This window comes from Ovis canadensis, chromosome 6 (assembly GCF_042477335.2).
Source record: "Ovis canadensis isolate MfBH-ARS-UI-01 breed Bighorn chromosome 6, ARS-UI_OviCan_v2, whole genome shotgun sequence".
Taxonomy (NCBI): domain Eukaryota; kingdom Metazoa; phylum Chordata; class Mammalia; order Artiodactyla; family Bovidae; genus Ovis; species Ovis canadensis.
Window position 1 is genome coordinate 84,716,938 of NC_091250.1, and position 12,477 is coordinate 84,729,414.

Here is a 12,477-nt window from a genome sequence, read left to right on the forward strand (position 1 = left end):
CTCCCAGCAACCCTGGGGCTTCCCTGGTAGTTCAGCTGGTAAGCAATCTGCCTGCAGTGCAGGACACCCAGGTTTGATTCCAGGGTTGGGACGATCCCCTGGAAAAGGAAATGGCAGCCTACTCTAGTATTCTTACCTGGAAAATGTTATGGGCAGAGGAGCCTGGTGGGCTACAGTTCATGGGGTCACAAGAGTTAGACATGACTTAGTGACTAAACCAACAACCAGCAATCCTAGGAGATAAGCACTCTCATCACCTCCACTTTATAGACGAGGAGAGTAAGGTCAGAGAGGTTGGATAATTTGCATAAGGTCCAAACTTGGCAGCCTACATAAAAACTTGGCAGCCTGGCGCTAGAGTTGGGCTTTTATATACCACATCATGAGGCCACTCATAGAGTTAAATCAAATATATGAAGCCAACGTGACCTCCTGAATTACCCTTTGGAAAACATCTTCAAATTCAACACTAAGGGCCTACTATGTGCCAGACTCACCCAGGTCCTGCAACAGCGCTGTCAGAGATTCATCCCAGACACCCAGCTAACTGCTGGAGAATCAGAAGTTAGGTCTGTCTTCTGAGTTCAAGTTCACCATAGCACAGCTGATTCCCTTTATGCCAGGGAAATGGTCTGTTCTAAGTCACACATGACTTTCTCGTGGCCCAAATCTTTTCAAGATAACTGGCAGAGGTCCAATTCAATAGTTCAATCTTTAGACCCTCAAATTACCCCATGCAGCACAGCAATCTAAGTTTTTGAGATTTTTCCCTCATCACTCTAATTCCACTGGCTGAGGCATCTTAGATGTAAACAAGCTTCCAAAGTTTGCACCTAAGGCTCATACATATGAACAGAACAGTCTGTATACAAGGAAGACAACTGCTAAGTGCTACGATGCCACGCTGCACTCACGCACAGCATAGCTCATGCACAAATATGCACAAGCAAGTTACACGAAAGCCCTCGTGATGCTTACAGTTTCACAGTTCAAGCATCGCGTTTCATTGGTGAGCGTTCCCTGAAAAATCTCATGGACCCAGGTGAGTTCTGGTTTATTATTCTCCGCAGGTTCATTCATGTTGCCATTTTTTAATTTTCCATTTTGTTTCTCCTGTTTCTTCTCTTCCTGCAGGATGTCCGCAATAGTGTTTAGTAAATAATTTAAAAATTCGTGGGCGTCCTGCTGCATGTAGTTATCAAAAAGATCTGGAAAGGAGAGGGTTGTTATTTCAGTCTCTGGCTCTTGAAAAGCAAGGGAAATGCTTAATTTTACAAGTCATGTTTCAATTTTTATATCAAAAGAATGGACATGTATGGGATCTATTCACCTCTATCTTGCAACTTCAATGGATAAGTTTTTTAAAAAACTTTTTGTTCACTTCTACCTTTTTACCACCGAGAACTAAATTTTCCCAATCTCCCTCTGTAAAGTCATCATAAATATATAAAGCTACAAACATTTGTATTTGCTCTACAAAAAAAGAAAAAGAACAGGAAATACTTGACAAGCTCCCTGATAAAATATCAATATTTAATATGATATGACCACCAATGATCAATTATTCACTTTGTAATCTATCCAGAATGACAGGGTCTCTTCCCAAAGATCATATTAAACTCTGGACCAGCCTAGAGGCAGCTTAAATGAAACACATAAGGGAGACTAGAGATATATATACAAGAATGTATCTATCCGATAGCATTCTGAAACCAAATACAGAAGATTCCAGCAGCCCGCTGCTGCTCCCTGCCATAAGGACAATCAAGAGATGAATACAGCTGTGAAACTTCATTATTAATCATGTTCACAAGGGAGACTTGGGAGGGTTCTGCTTCCTTCTCAGATTATTTTTATTCTGCTGTGTATAAACTACAACAACTTCAAAAGACAGCAATCAAATTGAATGAGACTTTAAAAAAACAAACATCTGATTATCTGTGCAAGTCTGTTGCAATACGGCTGAAATCTAGGCTAACCACAAGTTGCCATATCAAATATTTCTATAGTCATAAAATTTACCCATGCATCATGTCTCCCCAAAAAAACCAGATAGAGGGGGAAAAAAAGGAAGAAAATCAAGTGACAGAAGGACATTTTTATTATAGAAAAACATCAATTTGCTATCCTTCAACTCTTTTAGACATATAAAAATCAGAGGTATTATTTTTAAAACAGCAGAGGCTCTAATTAGATAATGTGCATTTAGTTTAATCACTTATGACAAGTTTATAAGACAGTACTATTTTATTCAATTACTACATCAACCTATTTATTCCAGTCAGTGTCCTGCCTTGGGCAATTTTTCCTCTTATAATGATCCTACCCAGAAAAAAGTCCTCCGAATGTGGAGCAAATAAAAAGATCATTCCATTTTGGAAGGATTAATTACTTTTTTTTTTTTGGCCATGTGGCATGTGGGATCTTAATTCCCTGACCAGAGATGGAACCCACAGCCCCTGCACTGCAACCGTGGAGTCTTAACCACTGAACCACTAGGGAAGTTCCAATCAGAATTTTTAAGTATATTTTTTGAATCCAATTTTGCTTTATATACTGGGTGGAAAAGAAGAAATATCTTGTATTTAAAACCTGAGTAGTTGGCCATACTATTTTCCCATTTAAAAAAAAAAGAGGGGGGGGATTCATTTTGAGGTTACACAGACCTGTTGATTCTCCTTATCTCAGATTTGAAACACATTCGTCTCCATGTTACTCACCATTTTCTTTTCTCAGCCTCGAAATGAACTTCTTTGGTGGGATCACGCCGACCTTCTTCTTCTGCGTGGCGATGCTGTGGAAAAGGTCTGCCAGGCATGTCAACAAGTTCTCTTTCTTCTTTTGCTGGGCCTTGTACGCCAGCACATTCTCCCGGAACGGCCGGCAGAAGTACAGGGCTTGAAGAACGGAGTTACAGTAGCATGTGTTTCCGAACTGCCAAAGGACAAGAGGGCCGATTTAAATCAGGGTTCTCTGTAGCGGCGAGGAGAGGGAGGGGCCGCCCTGCTGTGAACTGGCCCAGATCCCCTGTGTCACGGGCTGCATGCCGTGGTAGACCAGTAAGCCAGGCCGAACACCAGTGACTAGCTGATCGCCAGGGAAATGAATCCTAGTATACACAAGCTGGAGAGCTCGCTAGGCTATAAAAGTCTCTATAAAATGATAAGGGACACTCAGCCCTGGTTTTTAAAAATCTAATGAGACTTTCTGGTGCTCAAAAGAGAGGGTGAAGAAAAAAAAAATCAACATGATATGGAGACATAGAAAAGCAGCTGGCGACACAAAAGACGTCACACTGCAACACATCAAAACTCGTATGACAGGGACAATAAAAACCTCAATCAGAAAGAAATCCAGCTACTAGGAACCGCTTGCTCAGCTGAAACAGCCTTAACTGAGTGGGGACTTGTTTTAAGTTTCTCTCTTTCAAGGGTTTGGCACTCCTGCCACAGGCTTCAGACTAATCGCCTCACTTTCTCCAAAGCAATCTCGTTTCTGCCAAAGTAGCCACTGTCTCAATACAATAGCACATAGGTCCTGGTCTCCTGCCACCGTAACAGGACCCACAGAGTGACACGCTGCACTTCTCAAAAGCCACGGTTATGATTTAACGAGGCAAAAAGTCATCGTCTCACTGGTTTTCAACTGACTGGATAACCAGTTCTATGGGAGAACACATAGCGGAGACGTTCATTTTAGAGTTGCTCATATGTGCTAAAATAAAGAGGGAAACCATCTAGGACAATTAGAAGATTAATAGCAGATTAGAAAATGCTGTGTAAGATTGAAATGGAACATGAACACCTTCTCAAGCCTGGTAGCTGGCTTGTGTGTCATCTGCCCAAGAGTGAGGCAGATGCACGGCCATCCTTAACGGGACATTTCTTCGTATGCTAAGATAGAACACTTCCTATTTTTATACATTTTAATCTACTTTGACACAATTACGTGATGAGACAAACCCCTTTTTAAAGAGAAGCTGTAACTTTCATGAACTACCATTCGAAGTGAACATGTACAAAACTATTATTAGGTTTAGATCTCACAATGCTTCCACAGGCTAGGAGATGGCTTTAGTTCTTTATTCCTCCATAGTCTGCATCCATCTTTTCCCTGGCCAAGGCAGAACTCCCTCAACTTAAATAACTATCCTCATAGAGCTTAAGCAAGAGGCCTTTGCCCAATGCCTAAAACGCTGCATTAAAATTCTAAGTCAGTATTCCATCAACACAGTGCCCTATATGCCAGTACTTTAGCCTCCTCCTCCCATTCTTTTCCTTACTCAGTACCTCACCTTTAGCCAGACACCCTTTAGTAACACTTGGCTCCTGGGAAAGAAAAGGAACTAACATTTACCGAGCGTCACTGTGCCTCAGCCTCATGTCAGGACCTTCAGTAGGAGCTCTCACGGATCCTTCACTATAAGCCAAGGTGTAGAAACCGCTGTGACCCATTTCACAGAAGGGGAAATGGAAGCTCAGAGAGGGCAAGTGACTTGCCCAAGATCACACAGCTAGGGAGCAGCACAGGCAGACTCTGGATTAGGTCTGTACTACTTCAGAGACAATGTCCACTCCATTAGTCCACAGCGGCATTCACTCAGAACACTCAGTAGAGACTATGACCTATGACACCTGAGTTCTGGCAGACCATGCTCAGAGCAGTTGTTCTAGAAAACCTGGTGCTAGTGAGGTAGCAGCTGATGTTATTTACATCCTCCACCCCAGAGAGAAAGGATCAGCTGGAGAAGAAAGCTCATGAGGGTGGTGGGTAATATTGCCTTACTACCCAGCTATCATGAACTTATCCAGGACACAGTGCCGAACAAGTCTGGCTATATACAAGGGGACCGTTGCTGAGCACAAGTGAAATGAGGCCAAGGGATTTAGAGATAAACTGGCCCCAGTCTCCCCCCACTTCCAACCCATGCTTCAGATACCAAATTATGCCACGAAGCAACCACTGGTGATGAGCTCTGGTTGAGCTGATGTATACAATCTGACGAGCACATTCAGATGGTAAAGGGAGGACACACAAAAGCAGATTTTGCTACAAAGGCCAATAATATTGCTCTGAAAGTTAGTGTGCAAAGGAAATCCTTTAAAGCACAGGGGGGAAAATGAGAATCTGACCTAATAATGCACTAATTAAACCTCCTCTTCTGGGGCAACTCATACTTCCAAAAATTGGACTAAATATCCCCTACTCTAGTATTTACCACCTATGGTAACCAAGGAGTATGACCGATTATTTAAAACTTGGTAATGATGAAAATGGCAGTGACATTGCTTCAAGAATGCTAAAACACCTGATTAAGACAGTACATTTCAAAATACTTACATTGACCAATCCGAAGTAGTGTTCATTGATTGGAAACTGCTCTGGACCAATGTCTTTTTCCAGAGCAGAGGCATTGGTGCCCTGAAAGAGAAAAACAGCAAAAGTTCTGTTGCGTGTAAAACAGACAAGAAAGCAAAAGGATACTTGAGAGAGCCCGCTATTGAGACCAACATTTCCCCTAGTGGCCACAGAGTCTGGAGATGATCATGCTGAAAACAGGTGTCGGAAGTAAACCGTAGATGAGGTAATGAGGTCAGCCTATTCCTGTCCTCACCCAACTTCATCGTCCCTCAAATCTGTTCTACCCAGCTTCAATGACCTTCCATTAGGAAAGCAGGTTTAGGACAGGTAATGAGCAAACTGCCACTCAGAACTTCCAAATAAAATGTTCTAAGCTCAGATACCTGGAGTATATTTTATGCTACTCAGTGGTGTATAGAATCATACCACCAATTTCAAAGTCATGGTGTTTTTCTGATAAAGATTTATCTACTGTGCACCCACCACATGCCAGGCACTGTTCTAGGCTCTGACAACAGAACAGTGGACAAAGGCAGTCTGAAAGAAAAAGCAAGGATACTGGACAGTACATCAGAATGTGGTAAGTGCAGTGGAGAAAAACAAAGCTAGAAATGAGGGTAGGGACTCCAGGGAGTAGGGGGAGGAGGGAAGGCATGGAGTGAGGAGGTGTGAAGGGTAGATTGTTGCAGCTTTAAATAGGGTGGGTCAGGGAAGGCCTTATTGAGAAAGCAAAATGTCCAAGGAAACATTATAAATAATGGAGACACAGATTTAAAACATTTAAAACCTAACTGTTCCCAAGTGTATCAAATCGTAAGCCATGCATACTCAAGTTCAACACTCCAGCCTGAGGATAGTAAGTTACTGGATACTCCCACTGTGTGCCAGGAACTGCACTATTGATTCTCACAACATTCCCAGTAGGTAAACTGTTATTGTTCAGTCGCTCAGTCATGTCCAACTCTTTGCAACCCCATAGACTGTAGCATACAAGTCTCCTTCACTCTCCTGCAGTTGGCTCACACTCATGTCCACTGAGTTAGTGATGCTATCCAACCATCTCATCCTCTGCCACCCCTTCTCCTCCCGCCTTCAGTCTTTCCCAGCATCAGGTCTTCCCAGGATCCAATGAGTCAGCTCCTCGCATCAGGTGGCCAACGTATTGGAGCTTCAGCATCAGGTAAGTACTTACTATTATAATCCCCATTTAACAGTTAGGAACTAAAGGCTTCGAATGGTTGAGAATCTGTCCAAGAACCACAGTCAATAAGTGGCAGAGCTTAGACTTGAACCCTGGAGTCAGACTTGGGATTTCACAGCCTTAACCAAATACTATGCAGAGCAATCCTACTGAATAAAACCATTTCCTGAGCCCTGCTAAGGGCCAAGAGGTCATTGGCAATGCCTCACTGATGATCATTTTCTCCCGAGGCCTGGATACTGGGATTAAGAAAAGTGACCAAAGTTCAGTCCAACCAAGTGAGTAATCTGGCGGTGGGGAGGACCAGGCCCCACGGTTACCTACAGCTCTACATCATTCTATGCTCCTCAAATCCTCGGGCCATCACAGAAGACCTATAGCTCACAGATTCTCAAAGATCTGGGAGACAGGCATTTTAAAAAGAGACTGTTAGGCTTTATAAAAAATAAATCTGCTGCTGCTACTTATTCTGGATTCGTATAATTAGAATCTCCTATCACAGAAAGAAATGGCCAAAAGGCAGGCTAAGAACCTGTCAAGATGGTCATGTGTCAACAAGCAAACATTAAATGCAGAACAACTCAATTCTGAGCAAACAGAACCTCAGCAGAAATAGTACATTCCATCCCCTTATTTATCTTTTGTTTCCACTTGTCTTCTAGGTCCATTATACTGTTCCGCCAATCTAAAGTCCTTTACCCATCACCAGAGACTTTACATTCAGTGGCCATTTGTGTGCACAACAGTTTCACTATCTTTTAATGGTGGGGGGTCCGGTTGGGGGGTAGGGAGCGGTTCATTGCCTTCACAATGATGTGACTCCATATACAGGCTGAATTCATAAAATAATACTTCATTAAAGCAGGATTTCATGGCATTGAAAAAAATCACGAATATTTTCCAATAAAGCTACATCTCAATCATAAATTGATGTAAATAATGTGTATTAAATATACCCACGGCCATTTCTAAAGCAACGTTAGGAAATATGGCTTAGTGCCCAGGAGGAATGTCAGATATAAAAGTAGAGCACATGGAGACAGATCTCATTAAATCTTTCTTTATGAGGCAGCCATTTATCCAATCCTTAACTTCTGCTATTTGGGAATTCCTGAATGGAGTCTGCTTTTTTCTATATATCTTAATACTTTCCCACCAAAGAGGGAGCCGGTGGGGGTAGAGGGGGCAGTGCTGGTTGTGACTCAGGCTGACTACAGTGACTGGCAGCAGGGGATGGGGGACGGTGGTGCTTGAAAGGATACCCTGGACAAGAGGCAGCGGGGGAGGAGGCACCACAGCACAGCTCAGGAAGAGGGAAGGGAGCTAAAGGGGTCTTCATGAAACCTGAGATCCACACTTCCTGGCCACGCCTCAGGTCAGGCCTGCTCAACCTCTCCCAGGAGGTCTGAAAGGCTCAAAAGGGAGGTCTGATACCCTGGGCTGCTTCCAGATCACTGCAACGTCACCCTTTTGTCAGAACAGCTACCCTCAGACTTCCCTGGTGGCCCACTGGTTAAGAATCTGCCTGCCAATAGTGGGGGCATGAGTTCAATCTCTGATCCACGAAGATCCCACGTGCCATGGAGCAACTAAGCCTGTGCCTGCAACTACTGAGTCCGTGCACCCTAGAGCCCATGTGCCACAACTTCTGAGCCCACGTGCTGCAACTGCTGAAGCCCACATGTCCCAGAACCCACGCTCTGCAACAAGAGAAGCCACCGCAATGAGAAGCCCCTGCACCACAACTCGAGAGTAGCCCCTGCTCGCTGCAATGAAAGAAAGCCTGTGGAAATAAATACATAATTTTAAAAAATCTGCCCCCTGCAGCCCATGCCTCCCGGCACTGTACAAACCCCTTCCTTTCTCCTCATCTTGCCTAACTCCCCATCCCCTGGAGACCTACCTTGACAACCCATCTCCTGCAATCATGCTGGGTGGTTTCAGGATCCACGTGGCAGCAGCCTCCCACATCTGCTCTCTGTGTTGGTGTCCTCTTTTGCAGCTACCTTTTATTCCACTCCACTCCAGCTACCCACTCCCAAAGACACAACCTGGATCTGGTCACCACCTAAACCCACGTAGGCTGGGCTCTGCCTGCCGGCTCATCCCATCACAGCCACACAGAGACTGGCTGGAACCCCTCACTCCTCTCCTTTCTCATCCAGCTTAGAGTCCATGGATCATGATTTCAATGGCTCTCATAAACAGGACCCCCCCATCCCCCGCCACCCTGCCATCCTTTGCTTACACTACTTGGCAAAAAGTCAACCCAGAGGGGACCAAACTATCCACCTTCTCTAAACCCAGACAGATGAGCAACATTAGAGGGGAGAAGTCACACTCCCAAGCTGACTGCACTCGATTGAACTCAACAAATTCAGGCAGCTCTCAACATGCCCACATTCCAATAGCGTTTTTCTAACATGCTCATTCTCCACTCCACAGTGACTATTTCCAGCCTTCTCCAAGTTCCTCAAAACTCTTACATTCCTTTGCCCCTCTCACTGGCCTCCCACTCAACAGCAAAAATAACAAAATAAAATGAGCAGAGAGGATCTTTAATTACACATTCCCAGAAAAACATCTATTTCTGCCTTATTGACTATGCCAAAGCCTTTGACTGTGTAGATCACAATCAACTGTGGAAAATTCTGAAAGAGAAGGGAATACTAGACCACCTGATCTGCCTCTTGAGAAACCTATATGCAGGTCAGGAAGCAACAGTTAGAACTGGACATAGAACAACAGATTGATTCCAAATAGGAAAAAGAGTACGTCAAGGCTGTATATTGTCACCCTGCTTATTTAACTTATATGCAGAGTACATCATGAGAAACGCTGGACTGGAAGAAGCACAAGCTGGAATCAAGATTGCTGGGAGAAATATCAATAACCTCTGATATGCAGATGACACCACCCTTATGGCAGAAAGTGAAGAAGAGAGTGAAAAAGTGGGCTTAAGCCTCAACATTCAGAAAACGAAGATCATGGCATCTGGTCCCATCACTTCATGGGAAATAGATGGGGAAACAGTGGAAATAGTGGCTGATTTTATTTTTGGGGGCTCCAAAAATCACTGCAGGTGGCGACTGCAGCCATGAAATTAAAAGACGCTTACACCTTGGGAGGAAAGTTATGACCAATCTAGACAGCATATTAAAAAGCAGAGACATTACTTTGTCAACAAAGGTCTGTCTAGTCAAGGTTATGGTTTTTCCAGTGGTCATGTATGGATGTGAGAGTTGGACTATAAAGAAAGCTCAGTGCCGAAGAACTGATGCTTTTGTGGTGTTGGAGAAGACTCTTGAGAGTCCCTTGGACTGCAAGGAGATCCAATCAGTCCATCCTAAAGGAGATCAGTCCTGGGTGTTCACTGGAAGGACTGATGTTGAAGCTGAAACTCCAATACTTTGGCCACCTGATGCGAAGAGCTGACTCATTTGAAAAGACCCTGATGCTGGGAAAGATTGAGGGCAGGAGGAGAAGGGGACGACAGAGGATGAGATGGTTGGATGGCATCACCGACTCAATGGCCATGGGTTTGAGTGAATTCCGAGAGTTGGTGATGGACAGAGAGGCCTGGCATGCTGCAGTTCATGGGGTCACAAAGGGTCGGACACAACTGAGAGACTGGACTGAACTGAACCCTTCAAACCTACATGCCTCCCTGTCAATGACGGAGATCTCGCTCTCGTCCAAGGTCAATCGCTCCTGCACTATTAGATCCTGCCCTGCTGAACTGAACATGCCTACGTGTCTCTCATGTGAAAATATATACACACATCTTCCCACATCTCCCCAGTCCCCATCCTTTCTCACCTTCTCTTCACAGCTAAACTACTTTAAACAACTATCTATTCTGAAACATTTACAAATGAATCAGATGATTTCTAAGAGTTGTTTCAAATAATCCAGTGGGGTGAAGTGGGAGGTGGGGATAAAACTCAGCTGTTGAAGCTGAGCGTGGGTACGTGGGGCTTGTTGTACCATCTCGTTTATACTTTTACAGATATTATGGGCAGGGTAATGGTCTCCCAAAGATGCCCATGTCCTCTTGTGATGACATGGGCAAAACTTGTGATGACTCCCAAAACTTGGGATGACATCACCTTACATGGCAGAGGGAAACTTAGATTGCAGAAGAACTGATTTGCTAATCAGTTGACCAAAAATAGGGGGATTGTCCTGGACTATCCAGTTGAGCACAATGTAATCACAAGCATCCTTAAAAGGGGGAGACAGAGCAGGACAACCAATGAGAGTGATATGATATGTAAGTCATGCCTTTGCTGACTGTAGGTGGAGGAAGGGGCCAGGAGCCAAAGAACCAAGCAGCCTCTAGAAGCTTAAAAGACGAGGAAGTAGTTTCCACTAGAACTTCCAGGAAGAACACAGCACTGTACTGCCTTCATTTTGGCTCAGGGAAACTCAGCTCAGACTTCTGACCTTGAGGCTATAAGATAATAAATTTGTACTGTTTAAGCCACTTAAGGTCATGGTAACTTGTTACAGCAGCAAGAGGAAACAAATACACTGTGTTTGAAGTTTTCCACAATACGTGTTGAGACCTGTCTCTGTTTTCTCTCCTTGCCATCTCTCCTCAAAATAGCCCCTTCTGGATGCCACTCTTGATGCACTCCACACACAGTCAACTCTGGATGGTGCACACAGCTGCTAGCTTTCCCCAGCCACTGTCTGAGGTCTTCCTCCCTCCCTCCATGCCTCTCTGTGGAGGGTCCAGATAATAACCAGGCTTTAATCAGCAGCTATGTGCCAAACACCTCCAACTCTTCACCACCTTCATCCCTGGAAGCTCACTTCTGAGCTCATTCAGGTAGGACGAATACACGTTTCCACTTGCTTGTCTCACAGACCCTCAAAATCATTCTACCCCAAGCCCTAGCTTTCACTTCTCCTTCCCCCCAATTCCAATCTTTTCCTGGTGTTTCCCCACTTAGTCCATGACGATGCTACCTTCCTCCCAGCTCCTTCTACAAACCTCAGGGCCAGCCCCAACATCCCGTCCCCCACTCAGCACTCATTCATCACAGTGTACTGACTGATTCCCTCTCCTTAAGTCTCTCAAGTCCTCTCGCTTCTCTTTAACCTCCAGCCACCAGTGAGACCAAGCCACCACCATTTCTCATCTGAATTTAAACAGCCTCCTAAATGGCATCCAACATCCACCTTGCTGGCCTTAACCCCACTGTCAACGTGGCAGCAAAACTGTTCTTTTTAAATACAAATCTGGGGTGTCCCTGGCGGCTCACTGGTAAAGAATCCGTGGTCTGGTAAGATCCCAAAACCCAATAAGCTCGTGTGCCACAACTACTGAGCCTGTGCTCCAGAGCCTGGCAGCTGCAACTACGGAGCGCACGTGCCCAACCGCGGAAGCCCGCGCACCCTGGAGCCTGCGCTCCGCAACCAGTGAAGCCGCCGCAATGAGAAGCCCGTGCACCACAACCAGAGAAAAGCGCTCGCAGTAACGTTGACCCAGTGTGGCAAAAGGGGCTCTGCAGATATTACTGAGTTAAGAAGCTTGAGATGGGGGAATTATCCTGGATGGTCTGAGTGGGCCCAGTGTCCTCAAGGGTCCTCATGAGGAGGCAAGAGTATCACAGTCAGCGAGAAGGCATGATGACACGTGCAGGGCTGAGAGAGCCCTGAAGATGCTACGCTGCTGCTGGCCTTGAGGATGCACGGCACCCTGAGCCAAGGAATGCACATAGGCCCTAGACAATGGAAAGAGCTCTCCCAGAGCCTCTGGAAGCTGTGCAGCCCTGCCAACACCTTGGTTTTAGGACTTGTGACCTCCAGAGCTCCAAGAGAATAAACTCCTGTCGTTTTTAGCTGCTAAGGGACTGCCCTGGTGGCCCAGTCATCAAGACTCTGTGCTTCCACTGCAGGGGGCCCTG

The 12,477-nt window shown here is 45.1% G+C and overlaps 1 protein-coding gene across 2 annotated transcripts in view; it reads right to left on the bottom strand.

The window, feature by feature from the left end:
• The window catches only part of USP46 (ubiquitin specific peptidase 46), a 73,810-nt gene that overhangs the window by 40,251 nt on the left and 21,082 nt on the right, over positions 1–12,477 (bottom strand). For both annotated transcript variants that reach the window (XM_069593092.1, XM_069593093.1), the window contains exons 2-4: positions 5,341–5,421; positions 2,721–2,934; positions 979–1,208 (exon numbers count right to left, since the gene is read on the bottom strand). In XM_069593092.1, coding sequence (XP_069449193.1) covers positions 979–1,208; positions 2,721–2,934; positions 5,341–5,421 — 525 coding nt within the window. The remainder of the gene's footprint in view (positions 1–978; positions 1,209–2,720; positions 2,935–5,340; positions 5,422–12,477) is intronic.